The 23903-nt window shown below is 39.0% G+C and overlaps 1 protein-coding gene across 5 annotated transcripts in view; it reads left to right on the plus strand.

Moving 5' to 3' along the window:
* The window catches only part of PCCA (propionyl-CoA carboxylase subunit alpha), a 273068-nt gene that overhangs the window by 223061 nt on the left and 26104 nt on the right, over positions 1–23903 (plus strand). The window contains exon 22 of one of the 5 annotated variants that reach the window (XM_038134404.1): positions 6816–6842. The exons of the other annotated variants lie outside the window; for them this stretch is intronic. Coding sequence (XP_037990332.1) covers positions 6816–6827 — 12 coding nt within the window. The 3' untranslated portion in view covers positions 6828–6842. Of the gene's footprint in view, positions 1–6815; positions 6843–23903 lie in introns of those variants that run through there. 5 annotated transcript variants of the gene reach the window in all.

Genomic DNA, 23903 nt, shown 5'->3' on the forward strand with positions numbered 1-23903 from the left:
TTCAGTGTGTGGACATGTCTGCCTTAAGAATCTGCATGGTCTCTGGGGGAGAATTTATGACAAAGCATTGTTTTACTGGGGGAAATCTTAATTCAGCCATGCCAGGCATTTCTAACCTAAATATGCAAATCTAAGCATTATAGGAATGGTGGATTATTTGGGGCATCACTGTTGTAGACTAGATTTACTTGGAAGAAATAGGGTCAGATTAGTGAAACCAGCCATCTGCCTTGTGATTGCTTTTTCATGGCATTTTTGTCTCCAGACTAGATAAACAAAGAGTTACATGAGCACATGGTCCGTGGTAAGGAGCATGTGTAAAAGAGGGAGTTTTTTTTGTGGTTGGTTTTCCCCAGAGTAGTTATGAATACAGATACAGTGCTTTGCTTGTTTCTGGGAGATGAAGTAATTTTTTTTACTGAGATCTATTTTATTTACATTTTAAGGGTATGTAAATAAATATATTTTAAAGACATGTAAATACATTTGGAGCTTCAGTTTCATTTTTCTCTTCTCCTTGGCTTAGCTTTGTCTTCTGTTCAAGGTTATTCTTCCTTATGGAAGGAAATATTTCTAGAGGAGGACAAGCTTCTTGTTAAATGCTAATTAAGAAAATGAAGGTTAAGTTGGCATACTTCCATTGTCATAACACTGACCTAAAATAAGGGATCTCGTACTAATCTGAAATAAATTAGAGGGGGAAGCAAATAATTCTGTGCACGTGAAATACTTGAGATGTCTTCTCGTGGTCTGCTTTTTAAAAGCCTGTGCTTTGGGGGTTTTTTTGTTTGTTTGTTTTTGATTTTCCACTTGTGTGTTGTAATGTTGGACATGCTATCTAATTTTGGAATACCATGTTCCTGTCACTCTGTAGCAATATGCTGTCAGAGAAGGCATGTTTTTAGGACAATTTAAGTGAAGATTTAGCCCACTTATCATTAAAGATCCCATGGTAATTTCCACAAGGTTCTGAGATTGCTTCATATTCTGAGAGTTTTGGCCAAAGTCCACTTTGTGTAATTACCTTCTGTCTGCACAAATCCCTATTGCAATTTTAGATGTGTTTGGTATTTTTCACTTCCTGTCCTAAATAGTGAAAATATTGCTACGTACTGCTCATAATTACTGTGGGTTATAGCCTAGGTTCAGATAAGGAGATTACTAGTGAATTTTGTGTTCCCATTATTAAAAAACCAGAATATGTGACAAACGATGAGTAAACAGTAGGATACAAGTTAAATCCACAAACAGATGGAATAACTCTAATTTTTTTGTCTGTTTCACTGCATCTTGTCTGTCTCTGAGCTAAAGTATCTCTACTGCTAGGACCATCATTGAGGGAAAGACCAACTCTCAGACCATGTCAGAGGCCAAACTTAACAGACTGCATGGTTCTTTGAAGCAGGTCAGAAACCACTGTGGGGCTCTAAGTGCTGTTGTCGTGCACTCAGTTGACTTTTACATGGATTTCATACGTTTTTGTTCCCACACTGAAACCCTTGAGTGTGTTAAGATTTGTCTCTTAACTAAAACTGGTTTCAGTTGCTCTTTCTGCATGCTTTCATGAACTCCAGAATGTATGTTCAACCATGCTGTCTTTAAAATGGTGCACTTCTGTGTTGCCTCATTTGATAGAATTTATTGCCTTCTACTTATAGATAGTGCTTTCATCACTCAAGCCTTGTATTACTTTGTTGTATGCCATGTCAAATCTTTTTGCTGATATTTCATTGCCTCTTTCTAGTAATCCTTTCTTTGTTTCTTCTGCCATATTTATCTTCTTCATCTTTTCTCAGATTGCTTCTCTAGTGTATTTCCTGTGTCAGATTCTTTTAGACATACTTGTATTTTGGGGTTTTTTTCCCCTCTAGAGAGATACATGGGTTGAGAAGAGAGATAATAGTATTAATCTGACATCAGCTTTCATGTCTTTCTCTTAAGTAGCATTTAGGAGAAGAATAAACTTTAGAAAAATTGCTATGCATCAGCAAGTCATATAGCTACTGGTGTTAACATATAAGTATTAGAGATGGAGGGGGAATACCAGGGACTCTTGTAATACAAAAATTGTTCCCTTGTTTATTCATTTTTTTCAGAGCATGTAAGGTCTATATTTTGAAGCACTTAAAATTTTTCCCAGTGTTCATTTAAAGCTCTCTGCAAATAACAGGGGAATTTATCATGCAGGAACACACAGTTTATTTCACTTTTTTATGCAACTCAAGTTTCACATAAATTCTCTTCTGTGTAAAGTACATTGAAAATTACGTGAATGATGTTTTAACAAAGATTCTGTGCATCCCTGCTTATCTGAAGGACAGCAATCCATGCTGCTGCAAGCACTCACCTGGTACAAGCAGGCAGCCTCCATCTTTCTTTCATTCATGCTATTTGATATTTATAGTCCTTGCCCACAGCAAGGCAAAGGAAGGTGAAGGACAGAGCAGCTGTAGTAGGAAGTATCATGTTTTGTGTGACCATCTCCCAAACACCAGCCTTATGGCTTGGAGAGCTGCCATGTTGGCAGGGTGCACAGGAAGTATTCACATAGCAAATTGTGTTATGAGCAGCAGAACCACAACAAGGTTCTTCCTGCATCTAATGGTGTTTGATCAGGGGAAGAGAGAGAGAGAAAAGGGAGGTCAGGGCAATGTGGATAAAAAGTAAAGGCCCACACTGTTGTAAGGGCAGTGGAAACAAACTGCCCCTGTGCCAAAGACCTTCACTGTATATGACAGAGCAGTGCTGAGTGGGCCACAGGAATGTTCAATCAAGGCTAAAAAGGCCCGTGGGTAGGAAAGCTGTGGTAGTGTCCTGTGTTTCCACTATAACTCCTACTCCTCCCTGCCTTAGAGCAACTTCTCTTGCCATGCCCTCAGAAGCCATTTTCACTTGCTGCTTTCTTTGACATCAGCTTTTAGATGAGAAAAAACAAAGATGTTTGAGTTTTCAAATACTTACATTAGTGTTCTGTTACAAGTCTTTGGGCGTTCCTTGTTTTTTTTGTGAGAGTTTTCTCTTGTTTTGTTGTTTTTTTTCCTCCCTAGGTTTGTCTTTTAGTTATAAAGGAGCTGCAGGGAAGCCCTCCCTTAGCCTTGCAAATTCCAAGTCCACTGTTAACATTTAACAAATACTCAGCAAGCAGAACAGCCCAATGTGCTCGCTGTACCTAAGCCAGATCTGGACACTTCATCAAGAAGATCCCAGCTATGTTCTGACAGGCATTTGTTCCACAGCCTGATTTTGATGCATTGACTGAGAACAAGAATACATGGTAATGGAAATAGCCTTGTTTATGGTATCAAATTGTGGCTTTTGTCAGGCACAAACTGGACTCAGGTGTCCTGTAAAGCAAAACATAACTTTTGAGAAGTTACGAGTCATCTCAAGATGCTAGAGAGGCAGTGAATTTCTCCACCCTTAAAATCATGCTGCAGGCAAGATGAAAACAAAAAACATTAACCTTTCCTAATTTATCTTCAGTAGCCAAATAAAATTGCAGTGTTACATGTGGAGTAACTGTACAAACATGCTTCCACTCAGAGAGGCCAGAAATGGCTCTTCTAGAATGTTTGAGGTTGAAACAAAGCCCCCCACTCCTTCAAGGCAGGGTCAGTGAGAGCAGGCTCGTCAGGGCTGTGTCCAATTGGCTTTTGAATATCTCAATAAACTCCATATCCTGACAGTGCGTTCAGCAATTTGCAAGTTCTTGGCTGTCCCCAGGGCACCGGGCAGGGACACAGAAGTGATGTAGATGAACAAAAAGTCAGGACAAGCAATTCCAGGTCTGTGGTAATGCTGAATGTAAAAGAGAATCATCATTCTTTGCCAGAGCTTGTGTGACTGCGCTGAGAATTATCCAGTTGAGGAGAGGTCAGAAGCTCCTTGTCTAATGTGAAAAAGACTGAACACTTGTGCTGGAGACATAGGTATATAGCAGATTTCAGGAGTGCTGTTATATTCAGGAGGAGTTTTCAAAAGCCCATCACTGAATGATCCATCCTCAGTGGTTCATCTGCTGAGACCCTGCATTAGCAGTGGTGAATTTTGAGTCCAAGACTGATCCTGTTGTATTCTTTTCAGGTGTCTGTCAGCGCTGCAGAAGCTCCTTCACCTTTGCACCAGTTCTTGAAGCGTTTTTCAAAGCCATGTGGTGTTTGGGATGTTTCAGTTTTGGTGATGTGGCAGTTGGCACTAATTGGTTCTGAAACCATTTTCAGCATCATGAGACTTCTGGGAGTCCCCTCCAGCTGTAGAGAAAACAAACTGCTATTCTGCTTCTAATTTTCTTCTTGCGGGCTTGGTTTGTGGTTCACAAAGTCCACTCCTGTTCTGCTAGAAATATATTTGAACTGGCATGAGAGATGTAACAATTTACCTGGAAAAGGATTATTCTCACTGACAGATGATCTTGTTTGTGCAGCTTGTGTGCCTATGCTGGGTTGAGCACTTAGTCTCAAATTACTGTCAACTCTGTTGAACCTGGGCACTGGCTACCAAAGAATTTGGATGTGCTAGGGCTGGAGAATAGGCACCCCAATAGCCAGCTGTTGAGTGGAGGTAGGGGAGCCTGAGCCAAGCTCACTTTCTTGGGCTTGGAGGAAGCAGGGTGGACTCCTGTTACCATAGATTCCCTGCAGTGTCTTTCTGGGTAGTGAGGGAGGGAGGAACCATGACAAGATGTATTAAGGAAACTACTTGAGGTTGCAGTGGAGATATCAGGTTGTTGGAACTCATTTTCTGTATATAAATTTTGATGAGCAGAGTAAAAAAGCATCTGAGATGGAAGTCAGGCTGAAGGCTGTGATTTCCACCAATTTTCATGTATGACAGTGTGAGATGTCTAGCATGAGCAAGTCAGATGCTTGGTTTTATGCACAGACTGCAAACTGAATGGCATACATTAGTTTTTGGCTTCACTACAGACTGTAATACTCTCCAGGCCATTGTGGCTTCTCAACAGCAGGAGACAGCAGCAGAGAAGTTCCCCTGCAGAAAAACTTTGTACAAATGCAGCTGCTTCCTAGGAAACTCACTGCCACAGGCAAGCTCAGTGCTGGCCTAAAAGCCTTTGGAGTGAACGTCGCTCTCTGGTGTCCGAGCTAGAGCCACCTCTCAGTACCTAAAGGATTTGTCTGTGCCTGATAGCTCAGAGCTAGACCTCCAGGGCAGAGTAAGTCAGTGCTGTGCAGCCCTCCTGAGCTCGGCCTGGAAGTGCTCGTGTTTTGGTTTTGATCCATTTTTCATTTTGTGTCAGAATTTCCTTATGTAATATACAGCTAAAAGTGATTTTCAAGTACTTTGGTTTCATTGTGTTTTTGTTCCCCACCCCCACGCTTTTATGTTTGAAGGCTCCATTAGTGTCCATAACAAAGAGAGAGTAACACAGATGGTAAACATTTTTACCACGGAACACCAGCAGTGAACACCATCTCACTGATTTAAGAGTCTCTGCACTGTGCTTGCTCAGCTGTACATAATCACTCTCATTTCCTTCCCTTGGGTTTCTGGCCAGCTTGGGGAGACTTTCCTGACGTGCTCAGTGAAGTCTCCCTGGCACTGCGGGGCTATTGCTCAGTTCTCACATGTGCCTCTTTGTGGAGCAAGAAGCTCCACACTGGAGCTGGTGTGAGCTTTTCTCTGGCATGTTCTCTGGTTTTCAGACATGTATTTTCACCAAATGTACAAGGTTAAAATTAAAATTCTTTTGGGTGAGGACAATATCTGCCTTAGCTGCCAGGCAGCCTTAGTGCATTTGAATGCCTCCCTGATACAAAAGATAATAAACCTTTGGGGACTGTGATTAGCCCTGCTAGGGTTTTGTGGGATAGTTGCCATGGTAGAAGCTTGTGAACATTTGGTACAAAGCAATAACATTCTTAAAGTTTCAATTTTCATTCTGGGAATGCTGATAGAAAGATGAATGCTATGAATAAGGGTTGTTGGTTCTCTGTAGTAGTTAAAATAAAACTGTAAAAAAGTAATTTGGTTTGGTGCAGCTTTTTACCAAGCCAACTAGCTGTGAGGTTCTTATTTTCTTTTCCTTTTTACTTTTCTTTGTACAAACAAAATAGAAAATGTAGGCTCTGTCTATCAAAAATGCATGTAGCTTTTCTTTTGTACTTAGATGAGAGAGAGAAAGTCAAACTAAAATTTCACATTAGCATTCTGCTTGTAAAATAAAACAGTGTCCTTTGGGTCAGAGGAGTTTTTTTTTCGAAACAAGCATGCACTACAGTCTGTGTAGTAGTGGCCCGTTTTGGTGACTTGTTTACTGGTGTGCCTTTCATATCCAAATTCTTGGCTACGGACAAAGCGTTCAAATACTTTTTGTCAGAAAAAGAAGAGGAAAATTGTCTGAAATTGGAGCCAAGTTCACATTCTCTGGAGTAGCATTTCAGCCTTTGGGAGGACCATCTAGTGCAGAGTGACTGAAAACTCAAGCTAGGTTTGTTTGAACAATCTAAACTTAAAGAAGAGACAGCAAAACAAATACTTTTTAATTCTTGTGCTTTTTTGTATTTACACTGGCAGTGGTGTCTTCCTCAGATAAAACGTTTTGATATTAAGCAGTTCCTCTAATTTTACTGGGCTCTGTTTCTTTTTATGGTAACACACACTGTGCAGGAAGGTCATTATATGGGAGAAAAAAGCTGTCAGCATAAAAGAGAAAGTTAACATTGCACATGTCTTTGTTTATGGGGTTCTTGGAATGTGCTGTGACTTGAGCCAAATGATGGCATGAACTGTTCTTTTTAATATGCTGGACAGCCCCTCCCTATGTTCTGCCAGTAACAGGTACTCCACCTTGCAAGTACAAATTGTAAAATTATCTATGAACTCATCTCAAATGTTTCCTTTGTATGTTGCCAGTACTTGCTTTAAGGGGCCATTTAATTTTTTTGTAAAGGTTGGAATGTGGTCGTGGTTGCATTTAATTAACCCAACTGTGTGTGTGAGGAGAACATTGACATTAATAATTGAAACATGTATTGGTTGCATATGCAAAATCAGTTGAGGTTTGTGCCAGTCTATGTTGCCTGATAACCGTACATCACAGGGAGCAGTGCAAACTTCATTGGTGATTTTTGTCTCATTTAGTATTGCATTAACATCTGTGGCACAAATGGCCATTTATCACATGGTAGTTTTGTTTGAATTCCAGAAGAAAGATGAAAGAAAATGAAGCTACTCTACATTTTTTTTTTACTTCCCTCCCCCAACAAGTTTCATGTCTAAGGTTAAATGAGGGCAAAGGGGTAAAACACTGAATAATTTTCAGGTTACATAAGGAGCAATAAATTTTTCAATTTTGTACCTTAATAAAAGAAGAATGAAACCTTGTCTTTTCTAACCAAAACTACTGCCTTTGGTTTCATCTTGAAGTGGGGTTTCCTCATAAAATGACATGAGGCTGATCAGATGTTAACCATCTTAGGGATTCCGGTTGAACCAGTCCTGGACAGGAGTGAGGAAGGAGCCCTGACTTGCAACATGAGAGATCAAATCAACAATTAAAGGATAATAGTGAATTGGGAAGGAAAGGGAAGATGACTAGCCAGGAAGGATTAGCCCGAGTCAGGAACAAATTTCCTGAAATTACTCAAGCAGGTGCTTAAAGGGAGGTGGGTTATTCTTCTAAGGAGTGATTTTTCAGGAGTGTTAACCAGCTACAGGCAGGCCTGAGAGGCCATCTAGGAAAAAACTCCATTGGGGAAGAGAAGGATACTGCTTCATAGGGTCAGACAGAAAGCAGTGTACTCCTGCTTTAATAAGATTTTGTACTCCTGAAAGATAATAAGATTTCTGCTCTTCCCAGTGAGAGGCAGTGTGCATTGTTCTATGAAGGAGGTTAATGTGCTAGCCCACTGACCTTTTCTAGTGAGGAAAAAGAAGTGCTAAAAGAGCTAATATAAATATTTCCAGTGGGATTTCTTTGTATAATATCAGTAGGTATTAAAAGCAAGACTTACTGGAAGGAAAACAACTGGTATAAACTGTGGCAAGTTTCACAGGGATAGCCAGCATCTTTTTTATTAAACCAGCCAATGAGGTTGTGACGAGAAAAGGCAGCACCTAAGTTCATAGCCTGTTCCTTGCTGCAGTTCTGTAGGGAAGGGAGATAAAGGTTTGTCTGAGAAGTTTTCACAGGCTCCATCCCTGGACTTTGGTGTTGGGAAGCTGGAACCAGAGAAAGGGACAAATCAAATGTGGGCAAGGTGGGGCAAGAACTTTCAGTTTCTGCTCTGAACAGTTGGTGTACCAACTGTCAGTGCAGTGTGAGTGAGCATTGTGTCATGAAATGGCCTGGCATTAACAGATAGTATAGCTATATAGACATATATATTTGTATATTAGATATTACAGCTACTTGTGTTTCTTTTTATTAAAATATTCTCAGATCAATTTTGTGCGCTCAACTGTATGCACGCCTGCCTAGTGAATAAAAACAAGGATTTGGTTTTCTCATTTTCAGTGTGTTTCATTACACTGGATTCCTTTACAAGCCAAACTGGTATTTGTTTGGCTGAATTCATCTTGGAGTTTTATGGGAATGAACGCCTCAAATGCTAATATCTGCTTTTTGTACACACTGTAACATCTGCACTACTTTTTGCGGGGATTAGGATTCTATGGGCAGTGGTTTTGTTCAGTAGCAATTTCATTAGTGTTCAGTAAACCTGAGATTGTATATTTTACTATTTATAAAATATTTGTCAAAGGATTATCCATGAAACACTTCTTCCACATAAAGAAAGAAAGCAGAGTTTATTTGGATGGCAGAGGTTTCACCAGACTGCTGTCTTCTGGCCTCAATCTAAAGAAAAGGAGGGAGACCTGCAAATACCAAGCATTTAAAATTCCAGTGTATTTTATTGGACAAGGAAACTTTGTGTTAAAAAAACATGTACTTTGAATGATTTCCAAAATATATTGTTGGATTCAAAGTTGTGAAATGTAATTGCTTTTACATCCTGACAGAGCCACAGGATCTGGAGTGGCTTAAGAATAGTGAAGACTGGAGGCCAGAGTTTCAGAGGCAGCTTGGTCCCACTAAAATTAATGCATGTTAGGCACCCAAATGCCTTTGAAATCTGACTCTGAGCCCATAGTTTTTGTTGCTGTTAATACTTCGGACATTTCTTTATGCCAGCGCTTCAGTTCAACTCAAGGAACAGGGGAGGGATTTCCTGTGTCGGTCAGCAACGTGCTGTTTAGCACTAGAGCTAACCCCAAGCACAGGGCTGGGCAGTGCTGCTCTGGGACTCAATCTACATCAATATTGCTCTAGTAGAAGTCAAAGTTTAATTGCTGATGCGACATTTGACTCCATTCTACAAATAAGTTCTGAAGTAAGGAGGATGTCAAAGAACAATTTCCCCTTCCCTCCCCCCCACTTTTTCTTTTTCTCCTGGGTTTCAGTGTTTCTCCCAAGGCTTATTTTGAGAGAGTAATATATATCCCAGCAATGTGGACATCACAGTTCAGAGCTCTTTGTGTAGTCATAGTTTTATGGGTAATAATACTCTGCTGTCTTTAAAGGAAGGAGCAGCCTTAGAGAATCAGGCTGGAAAATAGCTAAAAAGTATAATTTCTTCCCCATCAAATTATAAACCTGTACTTTGCTTGCTGAAAGCACATAATGAGTAGAAAGTGAGCACTAATCCATTTGGCTCTGCCTGAACCTTCATATTTCTATTTATCTCAGTGGGAGTTTTTAATATTCTACTGATGTTATTTTATGTTTTGCTGACTTTCAGGTTGAGATATTGTCACTTAGAATCATGTTGACTGCCTGAATGCAAAATCAGACTTTGTGAGAATTAATAAAACCATGCTATTATGGACCTTTAGAGATGGCACTAGCTGATAAAAATGGTGTCCAAAAATGATGTAATGAGCTGGTTTTGCCGTTATTTCAAGGTTCTTTTTCGTACCCTTGAAGGGGTTTTGCAAAGGTATATGCATATTAAGGATCAGATTCTGCTTACATTACTGGGAGAGTATCTCTAATTGAGCTAAGCAACAGTGCTGAACGCATGAATGAAACTGCTTTCCAGTTGCTACTTCATTAATTGCAAATTATTTTTGCCCGGTCCCCAATTTGCCCTCTGATTTTCCCTGGGTGCCTGCTTCTTCCCTGCCACAGTTCCAGACAGTGGTTGTTGAACATGCAGTGGCTTTGCAGCTGATTCAGTAAGGACTGCAAAAAAGTTGTAAAGATGAGCAAAACTCGATGTGGAGTTTTGACACATGAGGACACATTAGCTGCTGCCTGTGGTGTTCAAGTGTAGAATGTGCAGAGGAATACAATGTATGAACTAAGTAAACTGCTCTTATTGGCAGTTCCATGTATGGCTGGAAAATGCTTTTTAAAGTAATGGTAAAAAAACGTTTTGTTTATAACAAAACTGGAAACACAAAAAAGATAAAAATTAATTCAGCATTATAAATTAAAAAACATTAAAATCTGCTAGGTATATACAACATTTAGTTATTTTGTAGTAGAACTTTACTAAATGAGCTTGGAGAAATAATGAAAACCTTTTATTAATACCTACATCTTATCCATCAAGTTCCTTATTCACTTTGTGCCTATGCTGCCAGATGGTGAGTTGAAATTCAGGCTCAGATTTAAATGCTTGGTATAAATGAGGCATATTATGGGGGAGCTCGTGAATGAGATTTGTTTCCGTTTGGAGGTGTGAAGACAAACAGTGGAAAGACTTTCAGAAAGGAAGAGTCCTGGGGAAACAACAGCCTACAACCACCTCCTTCTCTCTTTGATTCAGTCTTGGTGAATTTTGAAGTGAAGCAATTTCAGGGGAACTGCAGAGTTTTGTTATGGCTGGTTTTGAGATCACTCAAATCTACAATTTCTCCAAATAACTTAGGGCTTTTAAAAAGATTTAGGAATGGAACCACGGAAGTTGTCCATTCTGAAGAGTGACCCCAAACTATCAACCTCTTCTGAGAGCTGGTAGAGAGGTTGCTGACACATTTAAGGCCCTTAGGAAAGTGCTACAGTGAATGAGTCATCATGGCCTTATCCTTGAAAGCACCTAAAATACTGACATGCTTTTATGAACTGAGATCTGTATAGACATTTTTACCTTGGTCCATCATTTAGCTGCATTTGTTATTGCTTTTTTGCCTGCTCAAAGCCTCTTTGAACGAACTCATGTCAAGGAAAAGAAGACAAACCCTTCCATTCATGTATTGCTTCTCTCAGTAGTTTCTGTGTGACTAAGGAGTCATAAGTAATTGAATTATGAATGCCCAAGGAATCTTTCTTCATTTGTAACAGTTTATATTCAGAGCACTTCAATTCCATAGAAAGTCTGTAAAATCTCCAGCAAAATCTCCAGCAAAATCTCCAACTCTGATTTTCTCACCAAAGAGAATCCTTCTCCAAGTTCTCCAGTACTTCAGTGGTTGCCACGGGTACAAATTTTACAAGTGTGTGTCATTTTTCCATCTTCTTGCTGCTATGTCCTTGTGGTAGAGGCAGTAACATGGCTAAAGGCAAGTTGACCTCTCCCAATAGTAAGAAAAATGATTAAAGAATGGATTCTTTATTCTTCAAAAGTCAGGACTGTGGCATTGAATAAGTCCACCAAATTTCAGCTCAGGATGGCAGGAATACAAATTATTTATATGCAGCACAGATAAATTAAGGCTGATTGGTGGTGGCAGACTTCAATTGGGAGGCATCTAGACCACTTCTATAAACAAGAAAGCATTTCATTGGAGGTTAAAAAAACCAACTGAAAGTTCTTATATGTGCTTTAAAAATTCTTTATAGGTGTTTCTGGAAGGTGAAGTTGGTTAAAGCATGGTGCTAATAACACCAAGGTCGTGGGTTCAGTCACCGTGTGAGGTTGCACTTAATGATCCCTGTGAGCTCCTTCCAACTCAGAATATTCTGTGATTCTGTGAAATGCAAAAAATATGATATGCAATAGAACTGTATTGTCAGATGGACACATCTGATGTCTAAGAGATGGAGAAGAAGATTATTCAATATTCTTAGTGCTTGGTCATCGCTCATACGTGTCCAAGTTGTATTTGAAATCACAAGGCAGAACAAATTGAGAAAATGTGCCTATTAAAAGAAAAGGGGCTTGTTTTGCATGAAGAAAAGGCTGGGTCTGCTCCTTAGGTAAGAAATCAGTCAGGAATCGTGTGTTGTATTTTTGTGATTAGATTTTCAGATGTAATAGATTACTCTTGCATGCATGCAAATCAATGGAAATTGCAAATTCTTCCATCTTTCAGGAATCAGGGTATTGATAGTTCTCCACTGTCTCTTAGTTGAAGTAAAATATTTCTCTCAGTACTCTTAAAAACCCTTTCTAATATAATTTTTTCTACAGCTTGCCAGTGACATCTTTTCTATGCAGGCATGCACGGTGGCCCAGTGGGAGTTTCAGTTCACTTCTGATTACTTCCCAGGCTTTGGCCAGGGAATTTCTCAGGCTCAGACAGTTCTGAGCAGTTGTTTCAGAGCATTCCTCTTCTTCACTGCACATCAGTGCCAGATTTTCAAAGATGCAAATACAGCACAGTGTGTGACAGTTCTGTCTCTGCAGCCCAAGTATTTGAAAAGGCAATTCTCTGTGTCTGGTTTTGAAACTTCCAGTGATACTACAGTGATGCTATAGACAAATTAGTTCTTTCAACAACAGAGAGGGAGAGAGATGAATGTTTTAATCAAAAGAACAAAGAAAAACACATGTATTCATCAGTAACAGGGTTAATGGGGAGAATTTACTTTTTTAATTAAAAAGTGAAAAATTAAGCCTTACTGTTAGCTTGTTTCTGTTTCAGATGATCTGTTTGCATCATTACTTATTAATCAATACTGTTTTTCTGTGCACAAGGAACTTATTTATTGTATTTATATAACATTGCCTGATGAACAGAGTGGCTGCTTACAGTGCAGTGATATTGAAGTAGTTTGAGTTATAAATATTTTTAATGATCCTGTTGTTGATGGATGGATTTTTCCTCTCGGCAAAGGCGAAGGCTTACCCAAGTAGCTGAAGAGAACAATTTGAGTGTCAGTTTCACAAGTGAAAAAAATCCAAAAAGGAAAAGGAAGCAATTCATTCACAACGGGACATGGTGCAGAGGAGGATAACCTGCCTTCAAAGATTTTTGTTTCTAGTATTATAATGTTTAATAAATAGTTTACTTCAAAGGGCTTTGCTGGAGAAAAAAAAATAAAATAAGCAGCTTTCCTGCTATTCTTGTTCACTGGTCCAGTGTTTCTATAAGTAGCTCATATCCTGTCCTCTGTGGTCTCAGGTGGTTAGCTTTTGTTTGAGAAACTGAAGCTTCAACCGAAAGAGCTGTGCCTACCAGTTAAATTATTAGGTAGTTGACAATATGTCTTGAAAATCAATGGAACTCATTGTGGAACTTGGCGGGGTGACTTTGGCAGGGGAGGAGGGATCTTGGTATTATTTTGGGTGATGAGCAAAGGCAACAGGTCAGATCATGTAAAAATAGAAGTTGCTAAGAAAGGCATCCAAAGTAGGTTCATCACTTTCATCTGCCCCCACTACACACTTTTTTGGAGCATTGTTAAACTTTCGTAGAGTACAAGATATATTGGGAGGTCATTTGATCTGTTCTCAGTGTCACGATTAGCTACAACAAAACCCATTCTTATTTGAAGTTTTTTTTTTTACATGTTTTGTATCCATTTCAGTATTTCTGTATTGTTTTATTTCTGCTAAATGTTGCACGTTGTGTTTTTGTTCCATCAAGTAAAGAAATGAGTCAAGGTTTAAAGGAAAAGGCTTGGATGTTTCCCTAATAATAATAATAATCATCATCATCATCATCTTAGGCTTTCGAGTTCTGGGCTTATGAACTAAGCTGCTGGTTTCTTCCATTGTTTTTAATTCTGAGTTGTTTTAAATCATTTGAGGGAGTACTAGTATGTTGCTATCATCATTCTAAAGACTCATGGCGGTGAGGCACTTGCCCAGGGATGTTTCAGAGACACGCTCTTTGGCCCAAATTTCAATGTCTTCCCTATGAAATATACTGTATTTCCAACCATGACAACTCCAAGCCAATGAAACAAGAAATACTCTCCTCGTGTGATTTTTGTGAGGAAGAAGTTTTTGTCACTAAGGATTGATGGGGTAAGGAGGAGAACTCTGTGTGCAAGGACAAACAAATTCTCCAGGAACAAGATACCATAATTACCTGTAAGGAGAGCTTCAGACGGGCAAAACAGCCTTTCTCCAAGACCAAGTATGTAAGGTGTAACACTGAGCTGTCTCAAAGTCTGTTTTTCTATCCAGTAATCTATGATCTACAGTAACATCCTTAGTTACTCTGTCTGGAGGAAAGTTGGTTTTATGAAATAATCCACACACAGAAAATAGAAGTGATTCTGAGGATATTTTAGAATTTCACCCCTGATTCTTTTGGGCCTTTATTGTTGTCTGTCATCATCTGATGACTGTGAAATAATTAGTCCTCAGAACATGTTGAGTAAATGTAATTTATTCAAATCAGCCCTTGTTCAACTTACAGTTAATGAATAACTATTACAGACTAATCAGTGCTATAATGGTAATTAGTAAAGCGGGTAAAATAACTGGAAATTAAAATGATTTAACTTGCCTTTATGGTAATCCATGTTGATCGATGAGTAAATGATGAATCAGAAATCATATATCAGTTCACTTGTGTATTTATGCCACTTGGGCAAATTCTCTGCACTTCAGACAGTAGTTTGAAGGGAGAGGATGTGCGCTGTGGTGGTGTGCGGGGCTGCCAAAAAGCTCAAGAACTGTGCCCTGTATCACCAGGAGCCCTTTCAGCCCTGTTCTCCTTCACCACCTGTGCACATGCTCATATTCTGCCAAGTTCCTGTCCCACTCCTGCAGGCTCTTCCTCACTCAAAAGCTAAGTTGAAGTTTTTGGTGTGTGCCGTGTGGATGAACCCTTATCTGCTGCCTCCACAGTCCTGGGTCCTTTCTACATCTCCAGGTCCAAAAATGGCTTCATCTAGATAAACTGCCTGTAGAAAATTAAGAAGCTATTTGTCTTTTGTCTTAAGCAAGCTCAGCTGCCATGGAGGGAAGACATGAAACTCCTTCCCTGCCATCCACCAGCAAATGTATGACTTGCCTCATTTTTATTTTTTTACAGAAGGGCCTTTTGTGAATGTTTTTCCCATTATCCCACTATGAAAAAAACCCATATACCTGTGCTTTCTTTTCAAGTAGAGTGTAGTTGTTTTTCTGTCCTGTGATCCTTTGCTACTGTTTCCTGGCTAAGGGACAGCATTTTTCAGAACTGAAAAAAAGAACAGTCTGATTTTCCCCTGTGGTTTTCTAGAGCAACATACAGAAGGCAGATGGGATACCTTAGAACATCCCAAATAGCAATGGCACTTGAACTTCACCCCTAAAGCTGAGATGTTACAGAAAGTTTCTCTTCAAGTCTAGAATTTACTGGGAGCATTACCAGCAGAATTTCTTTTTACTTTGTGATATACTATCTAATACCTTAACTGAGTAACAAAACTTCCTCTAGAATGCCTTTCAAATGTATGAGAACAAGAGAAAGCCTTGTTTTGTTCCATGTTTCATGTTGCTGATCATAATAAACTCCCTTCCACTTAACCCCTCCTGCTCAATACATTCTTTCCTGTGCAAGGGGAAGACTCACAGCTGTAAGATAAAAGGTTTTGTAACCTTGAAACAGAAATAGATTCTTACATTTACTTATGTAAATTTATAAATATAATTTGTACATACACACTGTGGACTTCTACGCTTATGTTATAAATAATGTTGTTTTTTCAGATTTAATTTAGGTAAAAAGGAAACAGTTTAATGTAGATATGAATGAATCAGATGATGTTTGCACTTAGTGTGTTCAGGTAATATGGTTCTGCATGTGATAAAGAAGCTTAATTAGTTTCTCTCCCCCCTCCCTACCCCCCCATCTGTAACTTTGTTGACATGAATGTTAAATGAATTAGTGAAATTATGAAGACAATTAATAACTGGTAGTTCAAATATAAAAATCAAACGTTGGGAAGATGAGGCTGGGAGGAATGGAAACAAAAAGAAAACCCAGCAAAGATAAAATATTCTTTGGTGGTAGTCTATTCCAGGCAGACTCCTAGACTAAATTGCCTTACTGCCCCCCTTGTCAAACCTTCAGTTTTGTGGACTCCAGCAGTTGCAGTGGCTCTCTGCATTTTACATATGCTATATTGAGTATTGTTCATCATCATGGGCACCTGAAAGTGAATTATGGACATTTCTCTTCTGCTTGTGGTTTAATATTACATGGGAAACAATATAAAGCATAGATTGTTAATTGCAGTTCAGTTTTGTATTTGTTCTTCCAAGCTAGATATAGCATTTTTGCTCTGTTTTTGTGAGAATTGTGGGAGATTATGATTGTCATAAGGATGTTTTTATGAAACACAGGTAAAAGGGAGGAAGTATGGATTACGCATACTGGCTTGCTTATTTTTTGCAAGCAAATATCAAAACAATGATAAATGTAATATATGAGCAGAATTTTTTTTAAGGAAAGGAGGTACTCTAGATTTTCAGGAATTCACAGTTTTTTTCAAGGAAGGCAACTTAAATCTTAGAACATATTTATAAAAAAACCTGTGAAGTTGTAGTTGATTTCTGAAAGATGTTAGCAGTAAAGATTGTTTATATTTTAAATCACTATTCTCTCTCACACCATAAATATATAAATATGTATAAATGTTCCAATGTTATTCTAAAGCATTCTGGTTTTGTTTTCCTGGCTCTTATGCAAAGAACATCTGAATATTAAATCAGTAGTAAAGCATGTGCTGAAGTGTGCTGCGAAACTAAGCTTTTCTTCAGTCTACTTCCTAGAATTTTCTATAAGTAAAAGCAGGATTGCTCAATATGTATAAAGGTTGAGGAAGTGGCTAGAAAAAAGTGACACCTTGGTAGCTGGGGAAAATGACTGCTGCATCACGAGTTCAGAGTGGTGCAAGCTAGGTTGGGTTACTCTAGGAAAAATGGGGACTGCCTTAAAAAGATTAAAAGCTGAAGGGTTGTGGGAATTCAGAGATATGGTCTGTAAAGGAGAAAGAGCAACCAGAAGACCAGCTCCCGCTGAAAGGGGAGCTTATCCCACCCTTTTCTCTAATGTCTTCTAAAATCTTATTTTCTCACATTTTACTTTAAGTAGCTGTAAACAAAATGACTTTGCCAAAGTCTCTACTTTTAGTTGATTTTGAAGTTAACACAGTTGTTTTGTCACTCTCATTGACCTTAGCATTGTTTTCAATGTACATAATACAACTTAAAATGAATCTTAGCTTATATTAACTGATATTACCTTCATGCATTCTTTTCTAATTGAAAAATGCTGTCTTTGGATGCCCTCCCTAGAACTAAACATTTCTTTCTTACTCTGTTTTGAACAAAACAAATTGAAATTTTTGCAATGTGCCCTTCAAAATAGTTGTCTTTCACATGATACTCATATGATGCTCAAGAGCTCAAACATAAATATTTTTCAAGAAATGCTGAGAATCTTTAACATTTCTTTCTTGACGTTTCCTTTTTTTCTGTTGGCTACCTCATGTGGCATGACCTTGTCAGATGTTCAGTGTGCAGTGGTGTTGCCTGGTAATTTTTCAGATTGTTACTGTACTGGTGCTGCCTATTAAATCCAGATTCTCCTTCTATGAAACCTAAAAGAAGCAGTAAAAAGACAAGACTCAGCTTTCACTTCAGTTACAATTCAGTCACACACCAGAAAACTCACTTTTCTGGGTATTGATTGTGTTCATTTACCACAGCAAAGTGCATTCATTGATAACTACCTGCTGGTATTGAATCAATTGTATGTGAAACACGGGGCATTATTGTCAGGTAGGGTAAATAATATTGATTCTATTTTAAAATGAATACAGCATAGGAGAAATTAATTTGATTCTATGAAGTCATTAAATTATGCTCCATTAAATATATAAACAGTGAAGATCATGTAATATGATATCATGAGGCAAGTTACAGCTGCAAGTTTTAGCAAGATTTCCCCTCCATAACTGCAGCAGAGACATTTTAATTTTGTTTTGTATTAAAGGGAAAAGAGGAATCCAATGCCTGTAATCGATCTTAAGGTAGAATCCCAACTGGTACCAAGTCCTCTGACACTCCTGAAGTGGAACTACAGTCTTAACTGACTGCAGTAAGCCAGGCCCTTGGTCACGCTGTAGGTCAGCAGACTTTGAAGCTTCAAATATCATTGTGACTGTGGACTTGGCAGTCAAAAGTCCTTATCTTCCAAAATTAGCAAATAATCAGAAAGGGGAGAAGGGAGTTGTGTTGATTGGTCATCTTTGAAGCCATTGGCTCCATGAATGAATAGCAAGGAAGGACAATAAGCTCAACTACCACAAACATGAGTCAACCATGAAGATGGCTTTGGATTGCTCTTGCATCTATTGCCTTATAATGACCATGAACTGTCTTACAGAAAACTGTTCAACAGCAGCAGCTGAAGCACTGAAACTGTGAAACACAGAACCCTTTTTTGGATTACCGGTGACCATACAACTGAGACTTAGTCACTGATCATGTACCTCAAACACTGTCTTCATAATCTGCACTGTGATCTTGAAGTCTTCATATATGAGCCAATAAGTTACTGATTATCACATACCATATGAGGAGAGCAGGAGACGCTGAGAGTTCTGCCTTGTCTCATTTCAGGTATTTGGTAACAAAAAACGTGCAACCAAGCTGTAGCTGGTTGAACAGGTATCTAGAATTCCATGTTTGGAAATAGTAGTAAGAGCTGGAGGAATAAAAAAAGTTGTCTGTATATGAAAAGGAGGCAGAGGATGTGAGCCATGTGACTGTAATTGGTGGATACAATTTCATCATGAGTGAAATTTGTAGAAATGTGTCTGAGTCCAAGAAAGTGATCCAGGAATTTTAGGATACAGTAACCTTCTGAGTGTTCTCAGGACACCTAAAATAGGTTTCACTGCTGTCTAGCTAAAGGTGTCTGTGTCTTCTCAGCAATCCTGCGCTGCAGAACTGGATATCAAATCGCTTATCCTCCTTGTAATGCTGAAACAAAGTACTTGAGTGCAGCTCAAGTCTCCTGAGAGAAGTCTTTGGAAAACACCTAGCATGGGTGGGCAGAATTGAGTTCAACCCAAAGCCCAGCAGCTGTGGCCACACTGATGAAATTTCATAGCAGTAAAAGGTGGTCACTTTTTGCAGCTCCCCTTGCTGCTGAGGGTGCTTGCCTAGACTGGGTTCTGTGTTCTTGCCTAGACTGAGTTCTGTGCTAAGTTCCATGTGACAGAATTAAAACTTGTTCCATCCCTGCAATATGTTGTACTTACCAAGTGTCAGAGAGAGATAGAGGGAGAAACCCTGGGCTTGAGACATTCTCCAGGGAAAGCAAATTTTGATCCCCATTTTCAGAACCATTTCCCCATGTCAGACCAGGTAGCTGGGCAGAATGCAGTTTCCTCCTCTTCCCAGCTCTGTTCCTTAGCCTTTAAGCCACATAACTAGTTTTGTTCTTCCCTTGTCCTGTTTTTCCACTCATGAATGCATAGCTGCCTGCCTTATACAGAAGCAGTGGTCTTCTTTGAGCACCTTGTAGTCAAATTTGTAAATATTTTAATTATTTAATCCATTTTGAAGTATAGAGTGCTGAGCTGCTTGACTGTCTTTTCACCACTCTGCTTGGTGTATTGCAGTTTTCATCTACTGATGAAAGCACCCCTTTATTAGCCAGACCAGTATTGCACTGTCAGCCAAATTTCAGCCACATTGGATATAGTTAAAATCTAAAGAAAAGAAAGTTTTTTGCAATGTGTCTCACTTAAAAAATTTATTAGTGAATAATGTTAGTAGAGTGATCTGTTAAACTTTGATCTTATCCCACTGTAAAATGTCCTCAGTTCTATTTCTTTGCAGATTTGACAGACAAACTGGGAAGCTTTAAAACTTCCAGATAACCTGCGTGTTTCTTCCTAACTTTATAATGAGTAGTGAGAGTATTGTGATGCATAAAACCAGTGCTAATTATTTCTAGTCCTAAAACCCTTTCCTCTTCATCCTCACATTACTCTACGCAGCAATACTCAGGAATTTGCCTTTCTCAGCAGCATTCTTTGTTGTTCTGAGTTCCTTTTCCTGTTCCCAGACTAGGTTGATATAATTATTGATACGCAGACTCACTCCTGTTGCTATTTATGCCAAGTGTGATGAACTGGTATGTTGAAAATAGATACCTAACTATGAATGTGTTACCCTACCTATATTATTGCCACTAAAATTCTTTCCAGTTGACTGGTTTTTACCTTGTGGTTAGTGGATCATTCCTAGTCTTCTCCCAGAGCAGAGAAATTTACTGACTTAAGAAGGAGTTCAAATGTCTTGTGAATAGTGCTTTTGTGGTGATTTTTTTTTTTTATTTTGAAGCAAAGAACAGCAGTTAAAAAAACACAACAAAGTTTTCTAGTGATTGAAATAAGTGCACTGCAAGCTGTATTTCACCTTTTAAACAAGCAGAGATATTAGCCTGGTGACCTTGGAAAACAGCTTTTGGATCTAAACCAGTGGTAGCTCCAAGTGTAATACTCCAGATCTATTGTAGGTTGTCTGAGCAATCATTCTGTTGGATTACACTCAGAAAAATGCTGGTATGAGGAATAAACATAGTTTAGATACATAATAAGATAGGATAGAATGTGTAAAATCTGGGCACCCTGGTCTGGCGGGAGGAATCTCTGTCCATGGCAGGGGTCTGAAACTAGATGATCTTTGAGGTCCCTTTTAAACCAAACCATTCTGTGATTCTATGAAAATTAATCTCTAAAAGAAATCCTGTAATGGCAATTGCAAATATATTTCCCATGGTCTTAAAAAAAAGATTGTTCACTGAAGTGGAGAACTGATAAAATATTTATTCAAAGTCCGTTATCTTTGAGTTTGATTTGCATTTCAAGAAATATTCCTGGCTTTCTTTCTGCACTGTTTCCATTAGCAGGATAGTCGGAGCATTTCACATGATCCCTTAATTGTTGTGTAAAGAATTGTGTCAGTAACAGAGATGAAATATGGAGATCAGTACACTCTGTGAATGCTTCACAAAGACTCAGTTTAATTAAAAAATTAAACACTAAATCACTTTAACCAAGAATTTCATAATATTGCTGTGAGGACAGAGGTTAAATCAATTACAAAGTAATGGCCAAAGCTCACACAATAATAACTCTGGTGGGAGCAGCTATGACTTATTAACTGAGGTGCTCTAGTCTGATGGTAGTTTGGGTGATTGCCTTGTACTGCCCTGTCAAGCTATTTCACAGGATCACTGAATCCTTAGGGTTGGATGGGACCTCTGGAGATCATTTGATCCAACCCCCCTGACAAGTCAGGGTCACACGTAGCAGGTGACACAGGAACGTGTCCGAGGGGTTTGCAATGTCTCCAGAGAGGGAGACCCCACACCCCCTGGGCAGCCTGTCCCAGTGCTCTGCCACCCTCAGTGGGAAGTTCTTCATGTCAGGGCATTGCATACAGTATCATTCATCACTTCATCTCCAGTCCCAAGCCCACTGGACAATGTTGCTGCTCACTGGTAAATGATTCACAGGACTCCTTACAGGAGTTTTAAGGGTTTGGGCTAAGACAGCTCAGTCATAAGTTGTTTAATCATAGAATCATATAATAGTTTGGGTTGGAAGGAACCTTAAACAGCATCTCATTCCAACCCTCCTGCTGTGGGCAGGGACACTTTCCACTAGACAACATTACTCAATGTCCTGTCTAACCTGGCCTTGAACACTGCCAGGGATGGGGCATCTGCAGCCTTTCTGAGCAGCCTGTTCCAGTGTCCCACCAACCTCACAGTAAAGAATTTCTTCCTAATGTCTTATTTAAATTTACTCTCTGATTAAAGCCATCAATCACCCTTTCTCATGTCACTAGAAGCCCTCGTAAAAAGTCCCTTTCCAGCTCTTTTGTAGACCCGTTTATGTAGTGGAAGGCTGCTAGAAGGTAGAAGTAGCCCCTAGAGCAGAGCTGAACCCTGTTCTCCTGACTTTTGTGGCATATTTAGACTTGAAGAAGGAAGTGTGTGTATTATGTGGTACTGAGGAGGTACAGCAGCAAAGCTCCAAATGTGTATTTTGAACCAGGAAGGAAGATAGAATACAAATACCTTCACTGCTAAGTGACACATGATCAGGGATTTGTATTGCCAGGTTGGATTCAGGTGCTTCAATTTTGTTTAAGTGTCCTTCTTTAGGTATGCAAGTCTTTTTGATCCTAGCCCTTAGATAGTAGCAAATGTTGTCATGGAAGGTTTGAATTGCAAGAGCACTAATCTATGACATAAAAGAGCATTTTAAGTCCTGCATGAATAGTTCTGCCATTAATCATGGATGCAATAACACGTATTTCTAAATGACAAAGGTTAGAGAATGTGCATCTATTGCTAATATATGTATCCTTCCTAAGGCCACAAAACGATCATTGGAAATTTCATGGTAGGAGAAAGGTATCACACCAGTGCTGTGCTATAGCTGAGACTTTCTTGATGATTTAGTGTCCAGTATAGTTTAAAAACCATAACTAAACCCCATTTTATTGCCTATAGTAAAATGTATAGATTTTGTGTGGATTCTCATAGTCTTACTTTCACTCTTTTATTGCATCTGAAATAAAAATGTAATTTTTTTAAATGGTGCAATGAAAAAGTAGAGCACAATTAAGTGTTTTTTCAGCAGCCCCCTCCTGAAGAAGACTGTAAGAATGAGGGATTAATTTTTCAAACAATTTTTTCCAGGCAGATATGTTCTTATTTATGTGCAGTGTAGTAATTCACTTTGTTCTTACTGAATTCAAAGTTCTAACCAAAGTATCTTGGTGATACCATGAACTGAGTGAAATTAGTGGGACTACTGACAAAAACAAATCCAGAACAAGATCACATCCAGGATTTAAAGCCTCTCTATCTCTAACCTGGCCAGTAATGGTACTAATCCCCCTAAATCAGTAGTCAGGCTGTGTAATTGCTATGGTGTGAGAAGAGAGTGTCTGTCAGGAAGACATATGGAAGAGATTATCACACCATTTATGTAAAACTCCACCATCTTGGATGACTTGAGTTCTCACACATGTACTCCTTTCTCACAGCTTCCCCTTATGACCATCTAGACTCCTGCTTGGAATTTCAAGTTTGCAACAGCCTTACAAACTTATCTGGACTTGCCCAGGTTCAAGGGGCTTCATATTTAAACTTTCCTAAATCCATATTTCAATCCAGAGAGGATTAAAATATACTGATTCAAATGTCTGTAAAAAGGCCTTGGCCTCCTACACATATTTTTCTCCAGTTGTAGATGTCATTTTGCTACCTGCTGTACAAAACAAGACAGAAAATGCTGCGGCTTACCAAGTAGTATTTGGAAATGTTCCAAGGCAAATTAACAGACCAAGCTCTAACCAGTGCTTGCCCAACCATTAGAAAACTTAGTAAGCTGTGAAAGAATGCAGTTTGCTCTGCAGTTTTCTCCCTATGCAATGCACAGACTAAAACCATTTTGCAGTCAGTGGGAATTAAGGTCTATCTAAATGTTCTCTGTGGTTTTAGGTATCCTCACAGTGAATGAAAGACCTCTCTCTGCTCTGCTTTTCCCTCCATTTTAGTGAGTGCCAAAACTAGCGCTGAGCTTGAAGGGAAGAGGAGTCAAACATTTATTATATCCTGGAGGAGTCAAACATTTATTATATCCTGGCCACCCAGAGCGGGAAAAACATTGGTGCCTACAAATGAAGCAGCATTTGCTTGACCTTTCTGTAAATGAATTTTACTCAATAGGTTGGGGT

This window comes from Motacilla alba, chromosome 1 (genome assembly GCF_015832195.1).
Source record: "Motacilla alba alba isolate MOTALB_02 chromosome 1, Motacilla_alba_V1.0_pri, whole genome shotgun sequence".
Taxonomy (NCBI): domain Eukaryota; kingdom Metazoa; phylum Chordata; class Aves; order Passeriformes; family Motacillidae; genus Motacilla; species Motacilla alba.